General features: G+C 40.2%; 1 protein-coding gene across 1 annotated transcript in view; it reads left to right on the top strand.

The window, feature by feature from the left end:
* Positions 1–733: 733 nt before the first annotated feature.
* The window catches only part of ca8 (carbonic anhydrase VIII), a 52253-nt gene continuing 26075 nt past the window's right edge, over positions 734–26911 (top strand). Inside the window, exons 1-6 of the mRNA XM_052023387.1 lie at positions 734–823; positions 911–1156; positions 1597–1788; positions 11285–11409; positions 18305–18400; positions 24221–24283. Of these exons, the coding sequence (XP_051879347.1) occupies positions 1081–1156; positions 1597–1788; positions 11285–11409; positions 18305–18400; positions 24221–24283 (552 nt within the window). The 5' untranslated portion in view covers positions 734–823; positions 911–1080. The remainder of the gene's footprint in view (positions 824–910; positions 1157–1596; positions 1789–11284; positions 11410–18304; positions 18401–24220; positions 24284–26911) is intronic.

The following is a 26911-nucleotide window of genomic DNA, read 5'->3' as shown; positions in this document are numbered from 1 at the left end:
ACACTGGGCTCTGTGTATTTCTGGTTGGTAATGTGGTTGTCTGACTTCCTGCCGTGAGCTTGAAACTATTTACTGAAGATCCTGCACGATGGAGGAAGTCGTCGGAAGGTAAGAGAGATGTAAAATGGTTAAAGTATTGTTCTAAAATTACACTTCTTCTCTGTAATTCGACAAGTAATCTTAAAATAACTATTAAACATTATTTATTCCTTAACTAACTCACAATGCTTAAGTTTCAGTGATTGGGGCGGGATTTATACTTAGGAGAGAATGGTACTAAATTTTGCTTGTATTGCTGCAAAAATCTAAGCCTGAAGGTTATCGACATTCAGCTGCAAACGGAGCACATTTACAATTGCAAACTGAAGATGTCAGTTCAATGGGGTCCATTCTAACGAACGATCATAATTCAACCAATAAAAAATGTATAACACAGGCAGAAAATAATATTTATTAGAACCTTTTCTTGTGGACTGACATTGGCTGGGCACTCTTCAAGCTTTAATCCCTGGACACATTGAAAGAGTTAACACACCTGACAGGTCTCAGTGCTTCCACCGTTCCTTCTACTTTGAATTAATCATGTAAAAAGTTGGGGGTGGGGGCGGTGGTAGTTAAAAAGTTACGTGACTGAGCAGTTCCCCGACTTCGTAGTTTCAATATATAAACATGCATTTTACATTAAGGTGCATTCTAGTTAAACATTTCTAGACTTGTATCCGTGCAGATAGAACAGAAATTGGAAGCATTACACTTCAAGGTGACAGATAATATGCGGCACTGTTTGTTTTACATCTAGTCTGATTGCAGGTTCCGATAGTCGGTGAGTGGTTTATTTGTGCTTTTTTTTGGGGGGGGGGGTCGGAAATAGAGCCTGAAGGTCCCTCTGTAAATCTAAATAATGTTTCAGCTAGGACAGAGCGTGGAGGCTGGGAATCGACCACGAAGTGCACCAGGTGGAGAGGCGCTCGCTTCCTGCGCGCGCCTGCCAATCAGCCAAGGTGCGCGCGGGGACCGGGGCTTGTTCGGAGGCGCACGCGGTCCGGGCTCCTCGCAGCTCAGATCCGGGCAACGTTCCAAATGGCTGACAGCGCTTTCATCGAGGAAGCCGAGCCTGCCAGGAATAAGGAAGGGCTGGACTGGGGCTACGAAGAAGGTGAGCTTTTGAAAACTTTTTATTTCATTTTAACTGTGCAAAGGAATCAAGGTAGTTGACATGACAAGAAATCGTCTGCTGATTACTTTTTTTTCCATAAACCTGGAAAATATTTTTAGTTTGGATTTGTTTCCTTGGCAAGAGGTCTATTTGTCCTTGCAAAAATTAATTTAACTTAACGTTGATGAAAGGCATTCAATGAATTCCACTTAAGGAGATTGGGTTACTTAAAATTTTAGCGCTATCCAAAAACTATCTGCGAGGTTCAATTATTTATTTGTATAATAACGTGCCAGACATAAACCATCCAGTTCTGAAAATTATAGCAAATATGCCTTGTGTTCAATCTGCAAAACTGTGTTCAAATGATTATTCCAACAGGTTTTAATTTTATTACATTTGGAAAGTCCTACATAATATAAAAATCTATTCTATTTTAGGAGTGGAATGGGGATTGTTGTTCCCTGCAGCTAATGGAGAGTATCAATCTCCGATAAATTTGAACTCCAGGGAGGCAAAGTATGACCCTTCGCTACTGGAAGTACGTTTATCACCAAATTATGTGGTTTGTCGGGATTCTGAAGTAATTAATGATGGTCACACCATTCAGATACTACTGAAATCCAAATCGGGTATGTAAAATAAATGTGAAAATGTTTTGATTTGTGCGTTACGTTATGAAATGCTTGCTCTTTGCATCACCTCGTATTTCTAATACATAATTTATTCTTAGAACAGTTATTTGTAGAGTATAATGGCACCAATGTAGGTTGAATTGAAGTGCACAATGTGCAGAATTGGCCCTCAGCAGAAGACTTGTTAGCTTTATATTGCTTTGAAAAAAAAGTATTCCTTTTAGCTATCTATATTGAGGTCATGAAAACATTTACTACTTTGCCACAAATGAAGCACAGATGTCTGCAGATCACTTTTTCCAAATCAAAATAAGATTTTTGCCCAAAAGTAGTAAATTATCAGTATGTCTGAGAGCAGGTCCTAACTTTAGTTATATTTTGAATTGGCTTATATTAAAGTTGGTGTCGATGGGCAAAGTTTAAATTTTATCATACAGATGTCCTGCTGCAAGTGTCCCTGATGCAGCATCTATAAGTCATTCAGTTTTTCATTGCCAGATATCAGATTTCAGGACTCATTTGACAATGTGGTGAGTTTTCGCACCCGTTAGATCTAATAATTGTGTGGTTTTCCAATATCCGTTCAGTTCTGGAGATTCATATAGAGGGAAAAAGATCTCAAGAATTGGGATTATCAGGAAAACATCGTCATTTATACATTGCGCTCTGTATTCCCTTCAGTGAATTTGAAAGCATTTTTTCCAAAAGTACCTCATTGCTGTAGTGAAGTTATTATTGCAGCATAGAAGTTATTGGCTACCACGTTACAACAATCTGCACAACAAGCATCCATGAACAGTACTGTGATTTTAAAAAAAGAGACAAATTTTGGGTGGGATAGTAGCAATAATTTTGTTGCTCCTTTACAAAGTGGTGCTGTGGAATCATTTACAACCACCTAGAGACAGTTGACAGAGCGTGGGCTTGCTGCGAGACAGCACTTCTGACAGTGCAGCTCTTTCTCAGTATTGCAGTAGTGAGTCAGTATGGAATTTCTGTGCTTGTGCCTCTTGAGTAGGATATAGACTCAATCTTCTGACTCTGGTCAGCATGCTGTCATTGATCCATAGCTGATAAATAATTATATGCAATAAATATTAAAAATTCCTGAAGGAAACAGATTAGGATAATCTGTAGCTGTTGGTAAGATCCAGGATAAGAATACACAAAGATATAGACTGGAAAAGGAACTATTCAGAATAGAATCTATATCAAAATGTGTGCAGGCATCAGGTAAAATTTGATGGGGGAAACTTTACAAACTGGCTGATTTGCTTCAAGCCCAGATGAGAGCCGTTTTCCTGATTTTTGCTGCTTACTGAAATTGGAAAATCAGAAATGTTGGGTTCTTCAATTTGTGCTTGTGATGAGAAAGGCTTTATTTTCTACTACTTATGATTTCCATTTGTATTTATTGATAAAGCTTGTTGAGTTCCTGAATATTTCATTTAGTGATATTCTTCTTTAACTGCTGGGTAGTAGGGTTTAGAAACAATTGAAGTTGGTGGCTGTGCACCACACTTCACTGTTAATACCAGCTTTTATGCAATAATAGAGAAGAAAGAAATGCAGGTAAAGGCGCACTGGATGCGCGATGCCAGATCTCAGATGCTCAAGTTCCAATGAACACATACAACATGGTAAATGTGATGAACTGTCCTGGTTCTGATTCCATGTAAATTCTGGAGACAGCAAAATTAGCATAAGTGTCTGATGCTCCACCACTTATACTACATTGTTTGTTTTGATCTCACCAGGATACAGTGATACAGCAGTTGAGCAGCTGCCTCACAACTCCAGTGATCTGGGTTCAATACTGACCTTGGATGCTGTCTGTGCGGAATTTGCATATCCTCCCTGTGACTTCAGGTGTTCCGATTTTCTCTCCATTTCAAAAAATATGCAGGTTATAGATTAATTGGCCACTGTAAATTGCTCCTACTGTGTGGTGAAAAGTAGAATTTGGGTGGAATTGCTGGGAATAGTGGGAGAATTTAAAGAAATGCGATTGGTGCAGATGGGTGCTCGATGATTGCAATGGACCTGTGGGCTGAAGGGCCAGTTCTGTGCTGTGTGACTCCACAACTCCATCTAGGAGACTGGAATTTTTCTCTCCATTGTTGTTAGTGATGTTAACTTTTTCACTAACCTACACTTATGCCAATACCCAATGTTCTATTCTAGCAATAATGACTGAAAAACAAGACTGAAACCTTGGCTCATGTTTGGATGTCCAGCTTGACTTGCCCTGGAACATAATATTGATTTCTTTTAAAGCCAAGATGCCTTGAACTAATTCCTTCTGCATTTCTTCATCTGTTGCTTTGTCTAATTTTTTCTTATTGGGCTTGACACTTTAATAGGATCATCTCTCCTACTGTTGAATTGCTGGTAAAATAAACCTCAAAGCTATATGCATGCAAATCAATAGGAACACGCAGCAATGTCAGAATATACAAGGGCACCACCACCCTTGTCTACAAGGAGAAGGGGAAAAGGGAAGAGATTCAGAAATTGATGACCTATATTGCTGTTAAATGTGGATTATGAGATTCTGTTCAAGATCATCGACAACCAAATCAGGTCACTTTTGAGGTAGGTGATTCATCCAGATCAGATCTGCGCTGGAGTCAGCAAGAAGATCTTTGACAGCCTTGTGGTACTTGGGTATGATTGACAATGACTAGGGCAATGAGGTGGATACCTACATAGTTGGCTTGGACCTTTACTTTTCACAGAAAATCTCTCAGACACATGCCTCGAAGTGGAGTTTGGGAAGGGAAATCAATAATTGGATACAACTGCTGTTAATGGATATCAATAAGGGCAGCATGGTAGCGTAGCTGTTAGTGTAACGCTATTACAGCGCCAGTGATCGGGGATCCATTCCTGCTGTTGTCTGTAAGGAGTTTATACGTTCTCCCCTGGACTGTGTGGGTTTCCTCTGGGTGCTCCAGTTTCCTCCCACATTCCAAAGGGTTAGTAGGTTAACAAGGGTGTAATTGGGAGGTGCGGGCTCGTTGGGCCAGAGGGGCCTGATACTGTGCTGTATAAATAATGTTTTTAAAAAAAAAACAGATTTCAAGTTAGCAGGTGAGAAATGGGATTTCCTGATCAAATCTGTAGTCAAGCACGGCTGTTCCTCTCCTCTGTTCGTGCATGGAATTCGGCCTTTTGAGAAATCAGTCAAGAGGGAAATGAGCATCAGAGGGGCAATGATCTCAGGTGTGAGAGTTTCTCAGGTCAAAGCCTCTCTGTACACCGATGACATAGCTGCCTTTTGCTCAGACCCGCTGTCAGTCTGTAGATTGATGAACATCTGCAATCAATTTGAACAGGCCTTAACAATCAGAGTGAATTGCACCAAAAGTGAGATCATGTCCTTTGGCAGCTGGTCAGACTGATCCTTTGTTTCCTTCACTATTAACTCAGTTTACCTGAAGGTGTTGGGAATATGGTTTGGAGGAACCAGCAAGAACTCTGTAGAGTGCAAATCCAAGGTCAATTAAACACTAGGAATGAAGAAGCAGCACTCCCTTTTGATTGTGCGAAGGAAGCTGGTCATCGTGCATGGTACTCTAGCTGTTGCTGTAAATGACATGGGTTTACCCCACATCTCACTTCTGTGTTGCAGCAGTCACCTGAGTTGAATTCAATTTTACCCTGGGGTCCAAAGTGGATCATATCTGCAGGGATCTGATGTACATATTTCCACGGGAGAGTGGAACTGTACCCAACATAATCCTCTTTCTAATGATCATTTTTGTGTGTGTGTGGCTGCATGTAGACCCTGGGTTCATAAACACCAAACCTCAGTGTTCTGAGGTGCAACTTGTCCCCAGTGTTGTGAAGGATTGACCTGGCTATGATGCCATGAAACGTTCCATTCACTTAGACACTGCCATTCTACTTGAGCCTCATAGAGAAGTTCCTGACCACAAAAATCAGACAGTGTTCTGCATGGGATGTCCTTGATGCCCTGTGGCATGGAAAAGAAGATGGTGGATCCAGTCAGATGGTTCCATGACCAGACTGTCAAAGTTATTTAGCAGAATGCCTCATCACCAGAACTTTTGAATAAGCACCAAAAGATAATTTGGCCAGTGGTGAGAAACGTTTTCCATCAGATTCTTTATGTATAAACTGAGTCTCAATTTTAGTGCATGTTGTCCTCAATGTGGCTGTAGTGTGGACAATACTGGAGTGTGTTTTCTAAGAATGTTTAGAGAGGGATGTAGCTGTCTTTGTGGTTCATCCTGAACTGCTGCTTAACACAGAACTCTGTGTTCAACAGGTCATTCCCAGGGACGCATACTGTGGCCAACATTGACTCCTGCTGGAAGGTGCACTTTGTTCTGCCCAAACTTGGTGGTCTTCCAGTAAAAGGAGCTGTATGTGACCAAATACTGCAGACTGGCACATTTCCAAGGTGCAGGACTACATGCTGAAGCTTGTTGCAGTAACCACAAAGACTTTCTAGTCTCTTCCTGCCACTGGACACTGAGATGCTGCACCCTGTATAAATACTTCTTGGACTATCACTGTAAATGGGGGAAAAAAAAGTGATGCCATATTGACATAATATATATATTGTAAGTAAATTAAATAATAGAGGAATGTCCTGCTTTGTATAAATTGGAATTGGTTTATTATTGTCACATGTTCTGAGGTACAGTGGAAAAACTTGTCTTGCATACCATTCATACAGATCAATTCATTACACAGTGCATTGAGGTAGTACAAGGTAAAACAGTAACAATGCAGAATAAAGTGTAACAACTACAGAGAAAGTGCAGTGCAGGGAGACAATAAGGTGCAAGGCCATAACGAGATCGATTGTGAGGTCAAGAATCCATCTTATTGTACTAGGGAATCATTCAATAGTCTTATAACAGCAGGATTGAAGCTGTCCTTGAGCCTGGTGGTACGTGCTTTCAGGCTTTTGTATCTTCTGCCTGATGGGAGAGGGGAGAAGAGAGAAAGTCCAGGTTGGGTGGGTCTTTGATTATGCTGGTTGCTTTACTGAGGCAGCGAGAAGTATCGACAGAGTTCATGGAGGGGAGGCCGGTTTCCGTGATGTGCTGAGCTGTGTCCACAACTCTCTGTAGTTTTTTGCGGTCACGGGCAGTGCAGTTGCCATACCAAACTGATGCATCCATATAGGATGCTTTCTATGGTGCATCAGTAAAAATCAGTGAGAGTTGATGGGGCCATGCTAAATTTCTTTAGCCTCCTGAGGAAATAGAGGTGCTGGTGAGATTTTATGGACATGGTATCTACATGGTTGGACCAGGTCAGGCTACTGGTGATATTCACACCCAGGAACTTCAAGCCCTTGATCTCAGCACTCATGTAAACAGGAGCGTGTGCACCGCCCCCCTTTCTGAAGTCAATGACCAACTCTTTTGTTGACATTGAGCGAAAAGTAATTGCAAATTTTACAAATGAAGAGTATTTGGGGAGGGGGGGAAAGAAGGAACATGTATTTATACTATATTGCCTGTGATATACAAAACAATCTATTCTGACCATTGACCAACATTTTTATTCAGTTGCAAAATCAAAATATACAAATTCTGCAAATAAGTTTTCAAAGCAAAGTACAGGCAATATTTAGGTCAAATAACATGTGGAGAGTGAAACAGTGTTAAAGTAGTCTATTTTACTAAATTGATGATGAAAATGCTGCTTGAACTATTGAGAATATTCAGCAAGTTCTGCTGTTATTTCTTCCATTGCTGTCTGTTCCAATTTCAGCTAATTAAGAATGAATTAGTTGCAGGACTTGGATCTTTCTGGTACAGCTGACACCTGTGCTATGGCCGTTTGGGTAAAATACAGGGGTTGCCTGTGCTATGGCCCACTCTCTTGTGAATTCTCTGTAACAAAAAAAAATGATACGTCAACATTTTTAAAAAAAATGTGCATCTTCTCATAATTGCCTAGGTGATCTGGATTAATTATCCAGTATTTTTAAAATTCAGCACAATCTTTCAATGTAACCTAAAATGGCAAAATTTGGGTTGGTGTGCTTAATTATCCAAATATATTCTTGGTATTATTTTTATGACATTCAGTGATGCATGCACTACAGCTTCTGGTTACTAGCCTGAGCACTCAATCTTGTATAGAGTATGCATGTCTTGACAACTTTTGTAAATATTGCTACTTGAGAAATGCAATATCTGAAGTAGTTTTTCCTATTGTGCCTGGGTCAGTCTGTAATTTAGTTTTTTGATTTAAGGTTCTAACATCTGCACAAATCTTTGTATCTTCAACAGTTTTTCCAATATCTTAATTTCAGTGAAGGCTTTGAGGAGCAACAGCCTTATTCCATACCCTAGGGGATTCTCTAGTGGTTTCTATGCAGATTACTACCATTAATAACAACTCTCTTGTGAGAATTGGGTAGTTCCTCATCCAACCAAAATCTACATGGGATTCAATCTTATTAACTTGTCTGTTCAGTTATACCTTCCCAAGATTAAAGTATATCTATCTATTGTACCAATGCCCAAGAAGAACATGGTGACCTGCTTCAATGAATACTGTCCAGTAGCGTTTGCATCAACTATAATGAAGTACTTTGAGAGGTTGGTTATGGCACGAATCAATTACTGCCTCAGAGGTGACCTGGAACTGCTGCAATTTGGCTACCACAACAACAAGTCAATGGCAGATTTCTCTGGCTCTTCACTCTGCTCTGGACCATCTGGACAACAGGAACTTGTATGTCAGGCTGCTGTTCATTGACTGCAGCTCGGCGTTCAACACAATCATTCCATCCAAACTCCTTATCAAGCTTCAAGACCTGGGCCTCTGTAACTCCCTCTACAACTAGGTACTCAGCTTCCTCATTGGCAGACTTCAATCAGTGAGGATTGGTAACAACATCTCCTTGCTGATCAACACAGGTGCTCCTCAAGGCTGCGTGGTTAGCCCCCTAGTAAATCCTCTATGCATACATTGTGCAGCTAAGTACAGCTTCAATGCCATGTTCAAATTCGCTGATGACACTACTGTTGTTGGATGAAGCGCAGGTGGCGATGAGTTGGCTTACTGGAGCAAGATGGGACACTTGGTTTAGTGGTGCCACAACAACAACCTCTTGCTCAATGTCAGAAAAACTGAAGAGCTGATTGTTGACTTCAGTCAAGGAGGGTGAACATGTGCCAATCTATATTGGGGGATTGGCAGTGGAGAGAATCAGCAGCTTTAAATCCTGGTCATTAACATAATCGTATGACCTGTCCTGGGCCCAGCACATAGATGCAATCATGAGGAAAGTGTGCCAGCATCTTTACTTTCTTAGGAGGTTCAGCTTGTCACTGAACACTCTTAACAAACTTCTACAGATGTACTGTTGACAGTATCCTGACTGGTTGCATCATGCATACAGTAATTCGAATTCGCAGGAATGTAAGCAGCTGCAGAGAGTAGTAGACTCTGCTCAAAACACGATGGGCCACATCCCTCCCCACCATCGGTAGTATCTACGGGAGGCACTGCCTCAAGAAGGTAACATCCATCGTCAAAGATCCCCACCATCCGGGCCATGCCATCATTTCGCAGCCACCATCGGGCAGGAGGTACAGAAGTCTGAAGTCCCTAACCACCAGGTTCAAGAACAGCTACTTCCCTTCAACCATTTGGTTCTTGAACCAACCGGCAAAACCCTAATCACTACAGTTTAGCAACACTATGACCACTTTGATCACTTTGCACTAAAATAGACTTTGTTATTGTTTGTTCTATTTGTGTTCTTTCTTGTACAAATTGTGTATAATTTGTTTTTCTTGTGAATGATGCTATGTGCCTGTGATGCTGCTGCTGGCAAGTTTTTCATTGCACCTGTGCATGCATGTACTAGTACATATGACAATAAACTCGACTTTGATGTACCAAAGCATGAAGAGTGATTGATATTACTTTGGTGGCAAAAATGGCAGTCAATTTGTGCATAGACCTTTTAAAAACTACATTGAGATAACATCAATTATACTTTTTGCTGTTCTTAATTGAGGGATAACTGTTAGCTGGAACTCTTGCTCTCCTATTCTTTGAAAAGAGCAGTGATTTCTTTAATGTCCACTTTATCAACACATAGTGCCTTGGTTTAATGCCTCTTTAGATAGATGGTTCAGACAATGCAGTGCCCCTGAAGGAGGATCAAGTATATTAGGTCCTGGATAGCTTCACCCACTCTTGTAATTAGCTGATGATTAATTGTGGCAGGGGCAGATAAAAAAATCATTTCAGTATGCTCCAAGTGGAACAAAAATAATTCACCTAGTTTATGATCCATATTGAGTTATCCCATAAGAATTCTCTTTATGGTGTGTCAAAAGAAAGAACCACATCTATTCAAGTAGGACGTGTCAACCCAGAAGATAATTTGTTCAGTCTTTTATAACATTCTGTATACTTAATGAAGAAAGTGGTGTATAACTCACAGATTTTAAAATCTGTAATTAATTGCATTGTCCTCTTTTATCATATTTGGATTTTAAAACACTCAACTAACACACTATTTTTAACTCTAATGCTGATGAATACAGAGACATAACTTTGTAATGATAGATCCAGAGCTTTGTTTCTAGGTCACTTTATGATCTGAAAAAAGCAGAAGTTTCATCTCTGTGTAGCTTTTGATGTATTCAGTTCAAATTGATAAGTATAATGTATATAAATCATGTTTTACTAGTAACGGGCACAGTGTAAATAAAAAAAGAAGCAGTAAATGTGCAAAAGTTAATAAATTAGAAATTAAGTTGCCCAAAAAACATTAAAATGGTGTGGTATGGAGTCCTGCACCTGTTTTATGCAAGGCTGTTGCTGGAGAAATTGCTACTGCACACAAGGCTTTAGGACAGATCTTGTACGTGTTGTGCACGAAGGTATTTTCTCTGGTAGCTCTGCCATTCTAGAAATATTGGAGGAACATCCATGTCCCTAACTTTAGGAGAGGGATTGATGTGGATTGGGAATGGAGTCAGATATAGGGAGAAATGGGGGTAGAATTGAAGAATAGGTGTGGGGGGTTGGTCATGGGATTAGAAACTGGATAGTGAGTTGTTAGGGAAAAGTAGCTGAGGCTGAGACAAGGATTGGCCAAAGGGAGTTGGAGGCTTAAATGAAGGAATGATTGGAATTCAGGAGAGAAGAGGTTTGGGGATGTGATCATTGAAGGGGGTGGGGTGGGGAAGAAGGTGGAGTAAGAGGGCAGAGCGAACACTAAGAAAACCACATAATGGAGAATGTACTTGGGTAGGGGGGGTAGGGGGGGGGGAAATCAATGGATTCCTCAATGGCAATGCATCAGGTAAGGTTGTGGTCCCTCTCTTAATGCAGAAGCAGGCCTCAACCTTCCAGTCAGGGTTTGCAGACCCATAGAGACCTCCATAAATATGTGAGCAAAATGGTGCACCATGCAACTGAATTAATAGGCAACTTAAATACAACTTTTGTAGTTAAAATTGCTTTTCTATTACAGTTTTGACTGGTGGTCCATTGATTGGAAACCATGAATATGAATTGCATGAAGTTCGATTTCACTGGGGTAAAGAGAACCAGCGTGGTTCCGAACATACTGTTAATTTTAAAGCATTCCCCATGGAGGTAGGTACTGGATGAAAGAAGATATTTGTGAATTGTTTGTGCAATAGAGTTTCCTACTTTGGAAATTTGATTGATTTTTCTTAGCCAAAAATAAGAAACATTGCTTCTTCCTTGTGCTATTCTTACCAAATGGCTTAAAAGGATATTTGGACTAATATCTCCTTTAATATAATGTGATGTATTTTTCAGTTGTTAGTGAGGAATTGGATGCTGTGTCCTGAAATAGCTTTGCATTATGTTGGAACTTTTCCAGGCTGTCTCCTCCTTTCATTCTTGGGGTGGTGGGGGGTGAAATTCTTGGATTTTTTTTTATCAGTAGTTTAGAACTTGAACCTGTTTATTCACTTGGACTCTTTTTGCGAGGTCTCATTTTTTTCTTAATTAGATTGGCTAGACCAGTGATGAATGAAGGAGGAGGAAAAGGGGAGGTTTTCGAAAAGAGATAGTGTTCTTGCCTTCAGTGTCATAATTTGCGTGTCTGGATATTTTGAACATATTCCTTTTCAATTGGACAAATATTTATTTTTGTTGTTATTCATGATTTTGCTGTCTTTTCTTCACTTTGCTGTCTTAAATTATGTTTATTATGGACATAACTTTTCAGTAATGGGCCTGTGTGAAACTCTAAAAAGGTCACTCTCATTCCATTGTTAAGACTCGGTCACTTAATTAGGTTTCCTTTTAAATGGGTCACTTGTTCACAACATCATTTTTAAAGATGGGGAATATCTCAATTAAACTGCTTTTTAAAAAGGTTAATGAGTACCGCAGCTGAAATATCTCTCTCTGGAAGCAAGGTCCTCTTGGTTTTGCATTCTCACTGTAAGAAATATAATGTATTCCTCTCCATTTGAAAGTGGAGGGTGGTCATACTACTTCAAGACATCCATCATCTGTGATCTGTGGCACCGTTTTCACTCCAATCAAGCTAATGCTTGAAGATGTGGGGAAAAAGCTTCTGAGTGATTTTTATTTTAAATTCCTCAGCCCGTGTTCTGTGATGGTGGATTATTGGCTGGCAACCGAAAGATGAGGGAATGTGCTACCAAAAAGTGGCTTCATTGAGCAGCTGAAGAAGAGGCTGGTCCTTCTCTCGCACCACAGAATCAAGTATCTGACGCAAATGCCCCCACTTCCTTTTTGCACTTTTATGTCTTGCGGCACAATATCTGGTTAGGACTTTTTCACAATTGCAGCATTAAACACCGCTGCTGCAATTCCAAAATGCATTCACTTTGTAAATCTAGAATAATCACCAAAGCAGCTTAAAGATGCATTGCTGTAACTTTTTCAAAAAGCTAACTTCCTAGGTTTTGAGAACAAAACTGAAGTTGACAATGGTATCTTGATCTTTATAAATAGTGGGATAGAGTACTGGAGCAAGTAAGTAATGCCAAATTTTTTGAGGTGATTAGACCTTGGGTATCTTCTAGATACTTGAAAGAGTGCAAGGTTGTGGGGAGTTGAAGAGTAAATTCAAGCACCTGAGCACATGGTTGAGTATTAGAATTATAAGGCAAGGTCTTTGATTTCCATTGGAGCAGGGAAGGCTAAAAGAAATAATTTTAATGTATTTAAAGTTATGAATGGTTTTGCAAGGATAAGTGGCATGTGAATGAATAAAGGTTATCAATTTAAATTTGTCACCAAGTGTAAGGGAACACTGTTGGAGGACTTTCATAATGCAGGAAGCTAGTATGAAGTGTTCTGCCATGAGTAGTAGTTTAGGAGAAAAATAATCATTCTAACTTTTAATGGAAAAAGTAGATTAAATAATGTGAGGGGTCATGAACTGAGAAAGCTAAACTTGAAAGATCCTGACTAAGCTTTGCTACCTTTACTTTGACACAGGAGGAGGCCATTTGGCCCATCCAGATCTATGCCTGTCCTCAGCAGAACAATCCTGAAGTCTCATTCCCCTTATTTACCTGTAACCTATTCTCTCTCATGCTCATCCACTTGTCCTTGTTTCTCATGCCATACACCTACATTTGGGGTGATTTATAGTAGCCAATTAACTTTCCACCATGTCTATGGGATGTAGGAGGAAACTGGAACATCCGTAGAGCACGTAAACTCCACACAGCCAGTGACAGAGGTCAGGATAGGATCCAAATTTTTCGAGCTGTGAGGCAGCAGAAATAATGGCTGCACTACTGTGACCACAAATAAAGAAATTTAATAATGAACTTGGCAAGCAATTATACAACAGAACATAGAACAGTACAGCACAGGAACAGGCCCTTTGGCCCACAATGTCTGCACTGAACACGATGCTGATTTTAAATTAATTCTCTTTTCCCTTCATGTGATCCATATCCTTCCATTCCCTGCATAATCATGTGTCTAAGTCTCTTTAAACTGCACTATTGTATTTGCTTCCACCACTCCCCCCAGCAGCCTCTTCCAGGCACCTACAAATCTCTGTGGTTTTTTTAAAAAAGCTTGCCTTGCACATTTCCTTTTAAACTTTTCCCCTCTCTCCTTAAATGCATGTCCTCTGGTACTTGACATTTCTACCCTGAGGAAAATAGTTCTGACTCTTTACTCTATGTCTCTCATAATCTTATACACTTCTATCAGATCTCCCCTCAGCCTCTGACACTCCAGAGCAAACAACCCAATTTTGCCCAACCTCATAGCTCATACACTCTAATCCAAGCAGCATCCTGGTGAACCTCTTCTGCACCCTTTGCAAAGCCTCCACATTCTTCCTGTAATGGGGCGACCAGAACTGCACAGAATACTTCAAGTTCGACCGAACCAACGTGTTGTATAGTTGCAACGTAACTTCCTGACTCTCGTATGCAACACCCCAACCAATGATGGCAAGCATGCCATATGTCGTCTTTACCACCCTATCTACTTGTGTGACCACTTTCAGTGAGCTATGGACTTGTACCCCAAGCTCCCCCTGCACATCAATGCTATTACGTGACATTTGACCTCCCAAAGTGTAACATCTCGCACTTGCTTGGATTAAGCTCCATCTGCCATTTCTCTGCCCATGTCTGTAACTGATCTATATCCTGCTGTATCCTTTGACAGCTCTCCACACCTCCACCAATTTTTGTGTCTTCTGCAAACCCATCCATCTACATTTTCATCCAAGTCATTTATATACATCACAAACACCCTCGGCCCTAGCACTCATTCCTGTGGAACACCACTGGTCATGGGCCTCCAGCAGAATAACACACTTCCCACCCTTCCACCAACACCTTCTGTCTTCTTATAGGCAAGCCAATTCTGAATCCAAACTACCAAGTCACCATGGATCCCATGCATATTTAACCTTCTGGATCTGCCTACCATGAGGGGACCTTGTCAAATGCCTTACTAAAATCCATGTAGGCAACATCCACAACTCTTTTTTTTTCCCCCTGTTGCTTGTGAGAATACAAAAATCTTTGTCAAGTCCCCAGCAATCTCCTCTCTTGCCTCTTTCAATAACCTGGAGATTATCCCATGAAGCCTTGGGGCATTATCCACTTCGATGCTCTTCAAAAGACCCAGCACCACCTCCCTCCTGATCTCAAAATGCCTTGGCACATTAGCATGCCCCACACTGCTCTCACTATACTCTGTCCTTCTCCCTGGTGAATACCCACACAAAGTATTCATTTAGTACCACGCTCATGTCCTCTGACTCCAAGAATAAATTCCCTCCTTTATCCTTGAGTGATCCTAAGAGGAGGGGATCACTGTTAAATATTAGAAAATGGCAGGACAGTGGTGCATTGAATCGAACTGCTGCCTTGCAGCTCCAGCCTCGGTTCAATCTGACCTTTTATCTGTCTCTGTGGAGTTTACACATTCTCTCTGTGACGGCATGAGTTTCTTCCAGGTGTTCCGGTTTCCTCCTACATTCCAAAGAGGTTGGTACACAAGATAGAAGGCCACCAAGCCCCTCGTTCACTGTAATCATGGCTGATGTATGTCGGCCTTAACTCCACTTCTGTGCTAATTCCCCATGACCCTCAATCCCTTGATAGGGTTATAGAGTTACACAGTACAGAATCAGGCCCTTCAGCCCAACTCTTTCATGCCAATCAAGATACCCATCCCTCACCAAGTTGTTGGAATATATATGTACAATGAGTTTTTTTTAAATCTAAGCTGGTCCCATTTTCTTCTAAAGCTTCCTTTCCCATGTACCTGACCAAATGTCTTTTTAAGTGTTGTTATTGTACCTGCCTCAACCACTGTCCTCTGCTTGAAGTTGCCCCTTGGGTCCCTTTTAAAATCCTTCCCCTCTCGCCTTAAACCTAGTTTTTTATTCCCTTTCCCTGGGAAAAAGACTGCACATTCATGTATCTATGCCTCTCATGGTTTTATACACTTCTATAAGATCACCTCTCTGTCTCCTACACTCCAGTGAATGAAGTCCCACCTTGCCCAATCTCTCCCTCTAACTCGGGCCTTTGAGTCCTGGCAACATTCTCATAAATCATTGCACTCTTTTCAGCTTAATGATGCCTTTCCTATAACAGTATGATGCCTTTCCAAACTGTACATAGTACTCCAGGTGTGGCCTCGCCAATGTCCTGTACAACTCCCATGCTCAGTGCCCTGAATGATGAAGGCCAGTGTGCCAAATGCTGCCTTCACCACCCTGTCTACCACTTTTGTGATGCCACTTTTAGGGAACTATGTACTTATACTCCTGGGTTCCTCTGTTCTATAACACTCCCCAGGGCCCTACCGTTCACTGTGAAAGTCCTACCCTGGTTTGACTTCCTAAGATGCAACACCTTGCATTTATCATAGTCCATTTTGATGACTACTTACTCAAAAAAATGAAAAATAATATGGTGCTGGAGGAACCCAGCAGGCCAGGCAGCACCCATGGAGAAAAGCAGGTGGTCAACGTTTCTGGACAGGACCCTTCTTCAGGACAAAAAACTGAAAAGGTTAGTATGGATCATCCCCTTCTATATTCATGTTGACTGCTACTAATTCTGTTTTTGTACAAATAATTTCAAATTTACTATAAATAAATACTTTTCTTGGCTATAAACATAGTCGCCTCACATGGCTCACTTACCTAGCTAATCTTTCAAGTATTTATTTATCTCCTCCTTAAATGTATGCTATGATCTGGCTTTCACCACCCTCAGGCAGAGAATTGCAGAGCTTCACTACCTCCTGAGGGAAGGAATTTTTAGGCACCTCACTTTTAACTGACCGACCTATTTTGCAGCTATGTCTCCTTGTTCATGCCTAGAGTATAAGAGAATGATAGCAATAATAGCATTGGGGGTGGGGTGGGGGGGTGCAGTTGATGAGAATGTGGAGAAAATAAAGTGGAATTAGTGTAAATTGGGCACTTAATTGGTGGATTAAAGGGCCTGTTTCTGTGCTACGAGACTCTGAAATACTTTAAAATGGTTCGCAGAAGCTAAGAGTGAACCCAGGATAAAGATATGGAAGGACTAGACAAAACAATCAATAATCTTTCTTCCTAATACAATACAATGGTAGGTAAAGAAGAGACATGGACCATTGAGATATAGATTTACTTGAATCTTAATGACCATTCATAAGGGAAAACATGCACCGTTACCTCTCCAAAATGGGTATGCCAGATATTCGCCAAAGTGTACAAGAGGTTTAAATGGACTCAATGCAAACAAATCTCCAAAGGTGGTGTTTGTTCCAAAATGCTGAAGGAAACCTTTGAGGTTCTTTGATGTTGGAAAGAAGGCAAATATTCAAAAGGCTGATGAAGTAGATACTGGTAGGCTCAGTCCTCTTGGTCTTCTAGGCCGTATAGCCAAGAGAAATATTTATTTGGTGTAAATTTGAAATTATTTGTACAAAAGCTGAGTTAAAGGCAGTCAACATGGATTTAGAAAGGGATGATCTGTATTAACCTCTTCATTTTTTTGAGAAAGTAGTAGTTAAAATGGACTATGATAAGACTCATTACTTATGATTCCCAAATTTTAATATGCTAACATTAAGATGAACCAAAGCAACTGTTCCTATCAAGGGAGGGTTTGATTGTCTTCAAACCTAAATGTTTAAGGCTATCCCACACTCAAACAATCTTTGTTGGAGCATCTCACCAGAGAATTGCAACTGCATGCAGTACTTGTACAAGATTCACAATATGGTGAAGCTCACTTTGTTATTATGACAGTTATCCCAGCAGATTGCAGAGGGCAAACATGTTGGTATGGGATCGAAGTCATATTCACATGAAATGTAGTCTCAAGTCTCACAGTCTTAGTGTTAAGGAGTACTTGGGCATATGAAAGCTTTAGTGAATGCATGCGACTCCTGCCCTTGTAGACCTTGGTGTTAAGCTCTTAAAACACATGGATGAGAGATCATTGACATGCTTTCTGATGTGTTCTTGGTAGTTATGTCTGAATTTCCTTTACCTATGATTGTTGAATTTTGCTTCGTAGTTTATTGCTATATCTGGGATCGTTGGATTGGCAGTAATGGCATGAACACATTTTTTTTTACCGTGCCCATTCCTTCTGTGAAAATGATAGGTGTCTGTATCATGTAGCAGAGGTGTTCTCCCAAAGAATCTACTTACTATTTCTGACTAAATTATTTACTGAACTTGACCCTTTTGAACTAGTGCAGCATGTTACATTTTGCCCTGGTTTACGATGAGTTTGGCCCCAATATGAAGGAAAGGCAAGCTTCTGATCCTGTTGTGTTCTGGCAGCAAAAGTGACACAGAAGAAGGCTGGGATTATTTTTGTTTTATTCTGTATTAGTTTTCTTTCAATCAAATTCAAGAGTAAAAGATTTTGTTTCCTTAGACCCAGTAGAAAATACTTAAAAAAAAAATCTTTATTTTGGGTTTCCAAATTCAAATATGTGTTTTTTTTTTGTTTTTTTTCCTGATGTATACAATATTTATATTTTGCAGCTCCACCTTATCCATTGGAACTCAACTTTGTTTAATAGCATTGATGAAGCTTTGGGGAAGAAAAATGGAATAGCAATTATTGCTTTGTTTGTTCAGGTAAATATCGTTACAACCCTTTTTTAAAATTCATTCACAGGATGTGTGTGTTTCTGGCAAAGCTAGCATGTTTAATGCCCATTTTTAATTACTGCTGAGAAAGTGTCAGTGAACTGTCTTTTTGAGCATTATAGTTCTTGTGTTGGCATAATGTCAATTATGCAGTTGTTTATGAAGTTTCAGGATTTGGATCTAGCACTGATGAAGGAATGATCATACACTTCCAAGTCAGGGTGGTGTATGGCTAAGAGGGGAGCTTGCCTCGAGTGAGCATTCACCCTTGCCTGTGCTAGGGGTAGGAGGTAGACCAGAGAATGTTGTTTTGTTGTTATTTACCTTGTTCTGGCCATGTATAATGTGCCAGCAGATCATCCAATAAACAGCTTCAGCTAGATCGTAGAAGTGTGTGCAAAGTCTTAGGGTGTGTGTAAAAAAAAAGATAGACACTTTAACATCTGAGGTGTTTTGTGTCATCCTAACTCTGTCTTTAAACTTTCCATAAAGATTGGATTCTTAACTTGTGAAGTTCCCTGAAGAGTGCTTGGGTTCCAAGGAAGGATAGTATTCAAACGATCTGGTCAGATTGATGAAGACCATTACCAGCTGAAGGGATCTCCTTCGTACAAAGGAACCGAGAGACCCTCCATCGCTACAGTCAAATGCTCCTGGCAAGAGGTTGCTAGGCAAATCTATGTAAAATGTAACAGTGAAATGTAAAATGTCAGAGTGCAATGTACAAATGTCTGCACTTTGGAGAAGCCTGCAGTGGTAGCAGATCCTTGTGCTCACGTGATTTGCTTCTGTGGGCTGAAAGAAAAGTGGAGTGTATTTTCTGTTTGAATATGGAGCTTGGATGACTTCCCTGAATACAGTAGTGAACATAAAACTAGGATATGGCGGAGATCAACGACAATAGCCTGGAATGATCCCAAGACTGGTAAAAGCCAAGAGTGACTGTGACCTTGACTATTATTTGCAAGGCAGTACAGGCACTTGAGACTGTACGTGAGGTTGCAGGGGGGATCTCATTTCAGTGAGGACTCTTGGGTGAAGCCAAACCTATGTAGACATTGCTAATTGGAATTGGTCTATTATTGTCACTTGTACTAAGGTACAGTGAAAAACTTGCATACCATTCATGCAGATCAATTCATTACACAGTGCATTGAGGTAGTACAAGATAAAACAATAACAGAATGCAGAGTAAAGTGTCACAGCTACAGAGAGAATGCAGTGCAGGTAGACAATAAGGTGCAAGGTCATAATGAGGTAGATTGTGAGGTCAAGAGTCTATCTTATCGTACTAGGGAACAGTTCAATAGTCCTATCACAGTGGGATAGAAGCTGTCCTTGAGCCTGGTGGTATGTGTTTTCAGGCTTTTGTATCTTCTGCCTGATGGGAGAGGGGAGAAGAGAGAATGTCCCAGGTGGGTGGGGCCTTTGATTATGTTGGCTGCTTTACCGAAGCAGTGAAAAGTATAGACTGAGTCCATGGAGGGGAGATGAAAAACACTGATGCTGGAGGAACTCGGCAGGCCAGGCAGCATCCATGGAGAAAAGCAGGTGGTCAATGTTTCGGGTCAGGACCCTTTTTCAGGACACTGGAGTTGACTGCCTGCTTTTCTTCACGGATGCTGCCTGGCCTGCTGAGTTCCTCCAGCATCATAGAGTTTTTCATCTAGATTACAGCATCTGCAGTCCTTTGTTTCTCCATGGAGGGGCAGCTGGTTTTCATGATGTACTAAGCTGTGTCCACAACTCTGCAGTTTCTTGTGGTCCTGGGCAGAGCAGTTGCTATACCAAGCTGATGCATCCAGATAGGATGTTTTCTATGGTGTATCAATAAAAGTTGGTGAGTATCAAGGGGGACATGTCAAATTTCTTTTGCCTCCTGAGGAAGTAGAGGTGCTGGTGAGCTTTCTTGGTCTTGGCATCTACGTGGTTGGACCAGAACAGGCTATTGGTGATGTTCACTTCTAGGTACTTGAAGCTCTCAAACCTCTCGACCTCACCACCGTTGATATAGACAGGTGTATGTGCATCGCCCCCTTTCCTGAAATCAATGGCCAGCTCTTTTGTTTTGCTGACATTGAGGGAAAGGTTGTTGTCATGACACCATGTCATGTGATAGGTAGATGCAGGTAAGAGATAGTGATAGGCAGGTGCGGGGGAGGAGGGGAGAGCAGATCCACTGGGGGATAGGTCAAAGGTAAGGAGAGAGTGGGGGAAGAAAAGAAGCAGGGTTTGTGGGGAAGGGGGGATGGGGATTACCTAAAGTGGGAGAATTCAATATTCATGGCATTAGGCTGCAAGGTTCCAAGACAGAAAATGAGGTGCTGTTGTTCCAGTTTGTGCTTGGAATTCTCCTGGCAGTGGAGGAGGCCGAGGACCGTCATATCAGTCCTGAAACGTTGTCCGCCTGCTTTTCTCCACGGATGCTGCCTGGCCTGCTAAGTTCCTCCAGCATCATCATGTTTTTCATTTAGATTCCAGCATCTGCTGTCCTTTGTTTCTCTATTCTTCACAAAACCAGCTGATCTGAGTGACACAAATGGAATGGGAAGGGCATCGACCCAGTGTGGCAGAAACAGTGCAAGCATCCCCATAGAGTCTGGCACCCCTACTAATTTAAATGGAGTTAGCACCAGTGTGATTGGGAGACAGACGTTCTGACTGTTGTTTTATCAGTAAGGAAGCTGCATATCCTGTTGAATCCAGAAGATCAACTCCTGAAATCCTGCTGCAAGAGAAGATTTAAAACAATAAAAAAGATGGTCACAAAGAACAAAAGAGAGAAGACGGATTATTGCGTTAAAAATGAAATAGAAGTTATGTGTGGAATAAAGAAAAACAAAGAAAGGAGCAAAGCCACATGAGAGAAGAATTACATTTTATGTGGCTCTGAAACAAACAGATGTTTCATTTTTTTTGTAGTATTGCAGTTATTTTTAATACCCATATGGAAATTAAAAGGCAAAACCTTTTTATCCAGTCCAGCATTTTGGAACTGAAACAGTAAAGGTGAAGCAATTTGAAGTAAGCGAAGTCACTAGGAAAGTCATTTCCCCCACTTTCATTCACTAGTTGGTGACTGACTTGTCTTTCTGTTGCTAAATATCACTCTGCAAAATGTGTGCACAAACTCAATTAAGGTCTGGTGTATGACCAGGCAGATACTAGGGACAATAACTAACAGAGTAGGATATGTGAGTGCCTCTTTTTTACATTTTAGCATAAAAAACACATTAAAAAAATACAGTATCATGAAGGATTTGCACAGGGGAGTTGATAGTGAATAGCGCAAGCTTGTTCTGAAAGTTAAAGTAATTACAAATTGAAAATTGTTTTTTTGTAATTAAGTTATTAACTATGTAAGGTGCTTTATATTTGTAATTACTTTTAACTTGTTGAAGTTCAATATGAAGTAAATTTGAAGTCTTGAGAATGTGGCATTGGTTGACTGCATATATAATTTGTGAAGCTGGATCTTGGGCCTGGTAAGGGTCTTGCCTCAAAGTTCACCTTTACTCAGTCTTGCCATACTTGGCACTTTAATGTTAGGAAGCAGTGGTATGTATGGCTGAGAGGATATATAATTATGAGTACAGAAGCAACTTTTTGAGGAGGAATGTATGTCAACAGGAGGTAACGTGAAGTTTTCTCTGCTGACTCATGATCAAGTATTAAAGTAGGGGAAGGAAGTATTAATTGGACAGAAACAATCCAGCTCCACATGGGAATAAGACATTATTATTAATCCAGAATATATGAGCAATTGTGCTATTATTGAGTGGGTCTTATCATTACAGTGCCTGGTAAGATTGGTTTAGTGATGAAACTTTGCAAGGGATAGACAAAAAGGATGAAAGGTCTTCTGCTTCTAGTAACCAGTATATGGATGACATTGACCTAAGCTTACTAGAAAATATAAGGTGCAGAAAAAGTATAAGCAGATGTAGATAATTGATGACTGAATAATAATTTTTAAAGTAAAAAGTGTGTCCATAACCTTTCCCAGCACTTGATGATTTTTGCATTCTCAAAGCGGTTGTGAAGGAAGTGGAAATGTGCAGTTAAGTAGTTAAGGTTGGTAACTGGGACACAATGGACATTGAATAATCTGTAGCAATGCTGAGAATGAATGGAAGATGTGGAAAATCTTTTCAAAAGCAATAACACCCTCTGCTAAGCAGACAAACGTTCCCTTGGTCGTCAAGTTAACCCTCTGCTTGTTCTTGTCACTTATTCCTGCTGGTATATGCTAGGCATGTCCTGCAGTGCACTGCTCTCAAGTCATTTGGGGTGATGATTTCTGTGGCTCTTCTACCAGGGCTGAGATACAATCATCAGTTTTCTTTTTTTGTTAAGAAGTGTCTTTTATTTAATGAATATTGGCTTCAGAACAGATTGGATAATGCATCAAAGTTGCTGAGTGTTCTCGTGTTTGGCATGAATACTGCTGTGACCTATATATGTAAACTGTGCTTAGCAGTTTGACAGGGTATGGTAAAAGTGTGTTTTTGAGATGAGCCTGCCTAGTGCTAATAGCCAAGTTTTCTGATTGATATGGAAAAAAATAATGGCAGGAGATGGTTTACTTCGTATTCTGGGTGAGAGGTTCATTCCTTCCCCTTGTGGGCCTGGTTGGTGTCTTGCCTCAAAAACTCATCTTTGCTCAGTCTTGCCATACTTGGCGCTATAGTGTGCATGATGTTAGGAAGCAGAAGCATACGTGGCTGAGAGGAGGAATAATTATAAGTGAAGAGGCAACTTTTGAGGAGTAATGTATGTCAACAGGAGGTAAAGTGAAGTTTTCTCTGATGCATCAAGTATGCAAAGTAGGAGAAACAAGTATTAATTGGGTAGAAACAGGGAGTTTTGCATACCAATGTGTACAGAGTAAGGGATGTGCAAGGTGATTCTTGCCTTAATGCCTCTTTGTTCTTCTGCCATGCCCTATTAGCATTATGTTGTGGTGAGTCTTGCTGTACCTATTCATCAAATTCCATGTGCAAATTATACTGAGTGACATGGCTAAATGAAAAGCTTAGTTCCGAACTCTACAGGAATTGCCAGTTAGTCCAAAGGCATTTAAAACTGGGTCAGAATCCTTGTAAATGATGGCTAAGTATAGCTATGGAGACTGAAATCTAAAGCAGAAGTTTGCAATTTTCTGCAATGTGCCTCATTTTCCCCTCAACCCAGCCCATCCCTGACCATGTCATTAGAACACTTCTGTACAACTGAGTTACTTCTTAATGTATTTGTTTCCCTTCCCTCACACCATCATTAGCTAGAGAACTATGAAGAGCCTACTTAGCCTTGCAACTGTTCTGTTGTCACCAATATATGTGACATAAGAATGGTTAAGGGAAGTGTTTTATCTCCTGCCTTCAGTAGCATAGAAAGAAACAAATTTTACATGTGTGTTTACAAAAAAAAGTTGGGTATTAATATATGATTTGTTTCCTTATTTCAATTGAATCTGATCATTTAAATGTTTTCTTCAGTCTTAAGGTATGAATCAGTTGTTTTAATTTTAAAACTAACATCTGCATGGCAGCTTAATAAAATGTATTTTATTTCTAGTCGGTGACATAATGTTCCTCAGTGTTGATATATGGTGATTTATTGCAGATAAAACAAGTTATGATGAGATTCAAGGTTATGTGTAATATACAAATATTATTAATCAATACAATATTTTAATGTAGGACAGTCCATTTGTTCCTGTATGAATGATTTGAGTTTTTATTTCCTCACATTTTCACACTGGTTTATGGTAATTGTGCATAAATGCCTATTTTTTGTTTGACACAGATAGGAAAGGAGCACTTGGGTCTAAAGGCAGTCACTGAAATCCTTCAGGAAATTCAGTACAAGGTAAGCTATAAATCATTTTCCTGCAGAAAGAACAAAAATATCTGATGGATGACTCAACATCCTTGTAATATAAATTAGGTAAAGGAAGTTAGCACAGGTGACTGGGGTTTAAATGTACAAGTAGGGAAGAGGAAAGTAGCATTTAATTGGGTAAACAAAACACAAATAGTTGGCACAATAAAAATTCAGCTTGAACCATATAGGTCACATAGCCTACTGCTGTTTGGAGAAGGAGCATATCTATTGGTTCTGCTTTGATGTCAATAACTTCAATACATCTAATGTACATAATAGCAAACCTGTCAGTGATTTGCTCACGCACAAATCACTGGGCACGATGAAGTAGCCACAGTGGCTACTGATCACGTTGCTGTTTCTCAGGTAGCATTACATTTTGGCAAACTGACTTTCACTGAAATGACAAAAGACATGCCAGAAAGGAATACAATCTATTGCACATCCATTTTATATTGCTTTTCTTATCCCTTGGATATCCTCAATGTACCTTTTGTGATCTAAGAAATGCAGCATTGAATTTGTGCACAGCAAAGTCCAAAAGATCAGCAGTGTGATAATGAGCAGAATTTTTTGTTTGGTGATGTCGGTTGAGGGATAAAATGTGACCCACTGCATCATGGATACACCTATCTGAGGGGACAGATTAGTCCTTGATTTGATGCCTCATTCGGAGAACAACATCTCTGACAATGAAGCACTACCTCGGCATTCAGGTTAGATTTTGTGCTTAAACCCCAGAATCGCAGAATAAAAGTTTTTAATGGGGCAGGAGGTAATTCAACCCATCACATCTGAGAAGTGGGACTTAAACCTACAACTTCCTGACTTGAAGTATCAAAAAAATGCCATGTACTTAGTTACAGCAGATGCTCATCTGCTATTGGATGTCCAGAGACAACTCCATTCCAAGAAACATCATGTACGTCCAGCAACCAGTCACTTCTTTCATGCCTGCAATGGGGAGGTGCCTAATAAAATATACTTGCAACACATTCTGGAAGACTTGCTGTACTCTCCTACCAAAAGCATTAGATTGGGGAACATTTGCTTGGACTTTGTGGGGCCATGTAAGTATTTCTTCACTGAAAAAGTGACTTAACGATCCAAATGCTAAAGTGGAAGTCCAGAAGTTGAGGTCAATGATTTACTGACGTTTTATGAAATTCCCCACCACTTGTGATGTGAAATCCACATGAACGTAATGTGTCATGTTGAACCTGCTTTACTTCAATAGCAGGGAAGAATTGTAATAGCTAATTTAGATTTTAAATTGTTTGTTTTTAATAGCTTTAGTAGTTTTAAATTTTGAATATTTCTCTGTCTCTGATTCAAAAACCTTTATTTTAACTACTTGTTGGTTTGGGCTAAACTGTAGTGTGGCATAACTGGTTATCAAAACTGGTTATCAAATGTTTTGTTTTTAGGGGGTGAGGCTACTGAAAATCAAGCTGGCTTGCTCCCCTGCGAGTTCCCCACTGGGGGAACCACAGGTATTCTTTCTGTTGACCGTAAAATGTGGCCATAAATGCCCATCTACTGCTCACTTCAAGACAAATGCTTTGTTTTTATTTGCCTTGGTTCTGTTTCTGTGAAGTATAGCACACTGTGGCTTCAAAACTGAGATTTTATTAATGTTGTGCAGAGGCAATGGGTTTGCTGCACTGGGTGTTCCTATCTGTGTCGGCAATGTATGTGAACTGCATCTCAAACAAGTAGGTGAACATCTTGTTAATGAGGATCTGGCATATGGATGTTCTTGCCTGTTTCTGCAGTGATATCCATCAGGTTATTCTGAATGTCTCCTTGGTCTTGGCTCTAGGTGGTCCTCACTTGGATGCTAGTGTTGTGCAGTATGTGATACTTAATGATGTTATCAAGCTCTAGAAGAATGTACTACAAGATATCCTAATGATACCCATGCAAGTTAACATAGTTCCAAAAGCAAATTGTTTCTTCATTATTTTTCTTCCTCTGTATATGGGTTTTGTTGTATCTGCGTTCATTTTCTATACATGAGTCATGCAAGATTGTTATTGATTGGCGCTATTTGGTGGCATTAGGGTTATCATTCTTTAAATAAACTGAGTAGAGAAACTTGCTGTGAAAGAAGTATTGTGACTTTCGCCTGGGGAGGTATTAATGATCACGGGACACCATTGTAGAAATTCTTTTGGTGCAGGAATGCTGTACCATTGTGTTTAGGGATTTGGATGACTCTTGAATGCAGTAGGATAGGATTATAATGAAGAACTACAATTCCTTTCATTTTGTTTTTTTCATGCATGACTAGATGTTTGTGTATATTACAGATTGCCTGGTATCGTCAATGTTCTATGTTGGTTTGGATGGAAGCATTGAAGTTAGGGACAGTTAAGAATATTTGTGAGCTGGCAAAACTGTGAAGGTAAATAGCTTGGAGGCCCATTCAGAAAGTCCAGAATATATACCATCAACTTGTGTGCAGGTAGAAAAAAGTCAAGTGGAAAATAACATTATTTAAGTCCAGAGGGAAGCTGATAAAATTCAATTATGTACTATTTTATATCCTTATTTGACTTGTACTAAAGTGATTAATTCTGTTTAGAAGATTGGACCCACTGACTGTGGAAT

Source organism: Pristis pectinata, chromosome 9, assembly GCF_009764475.1.
Source record: "Pristis pectinata isolate sPriPec2 chromosome 9, sPriPec2.1.pri, whole genome shotgun sequence".
Taxonomy (NCBI): Eukaryota; Metazoa; Chordata; class Chondrichthyes; order Rhinopristiformes; family Pristidae; genus Pristis; species Pristis pectinata.
Note: the sequence above shows the minus strand (reverse complement) of the source record. Positions and strands in the feature narration are given on the sequence as shown.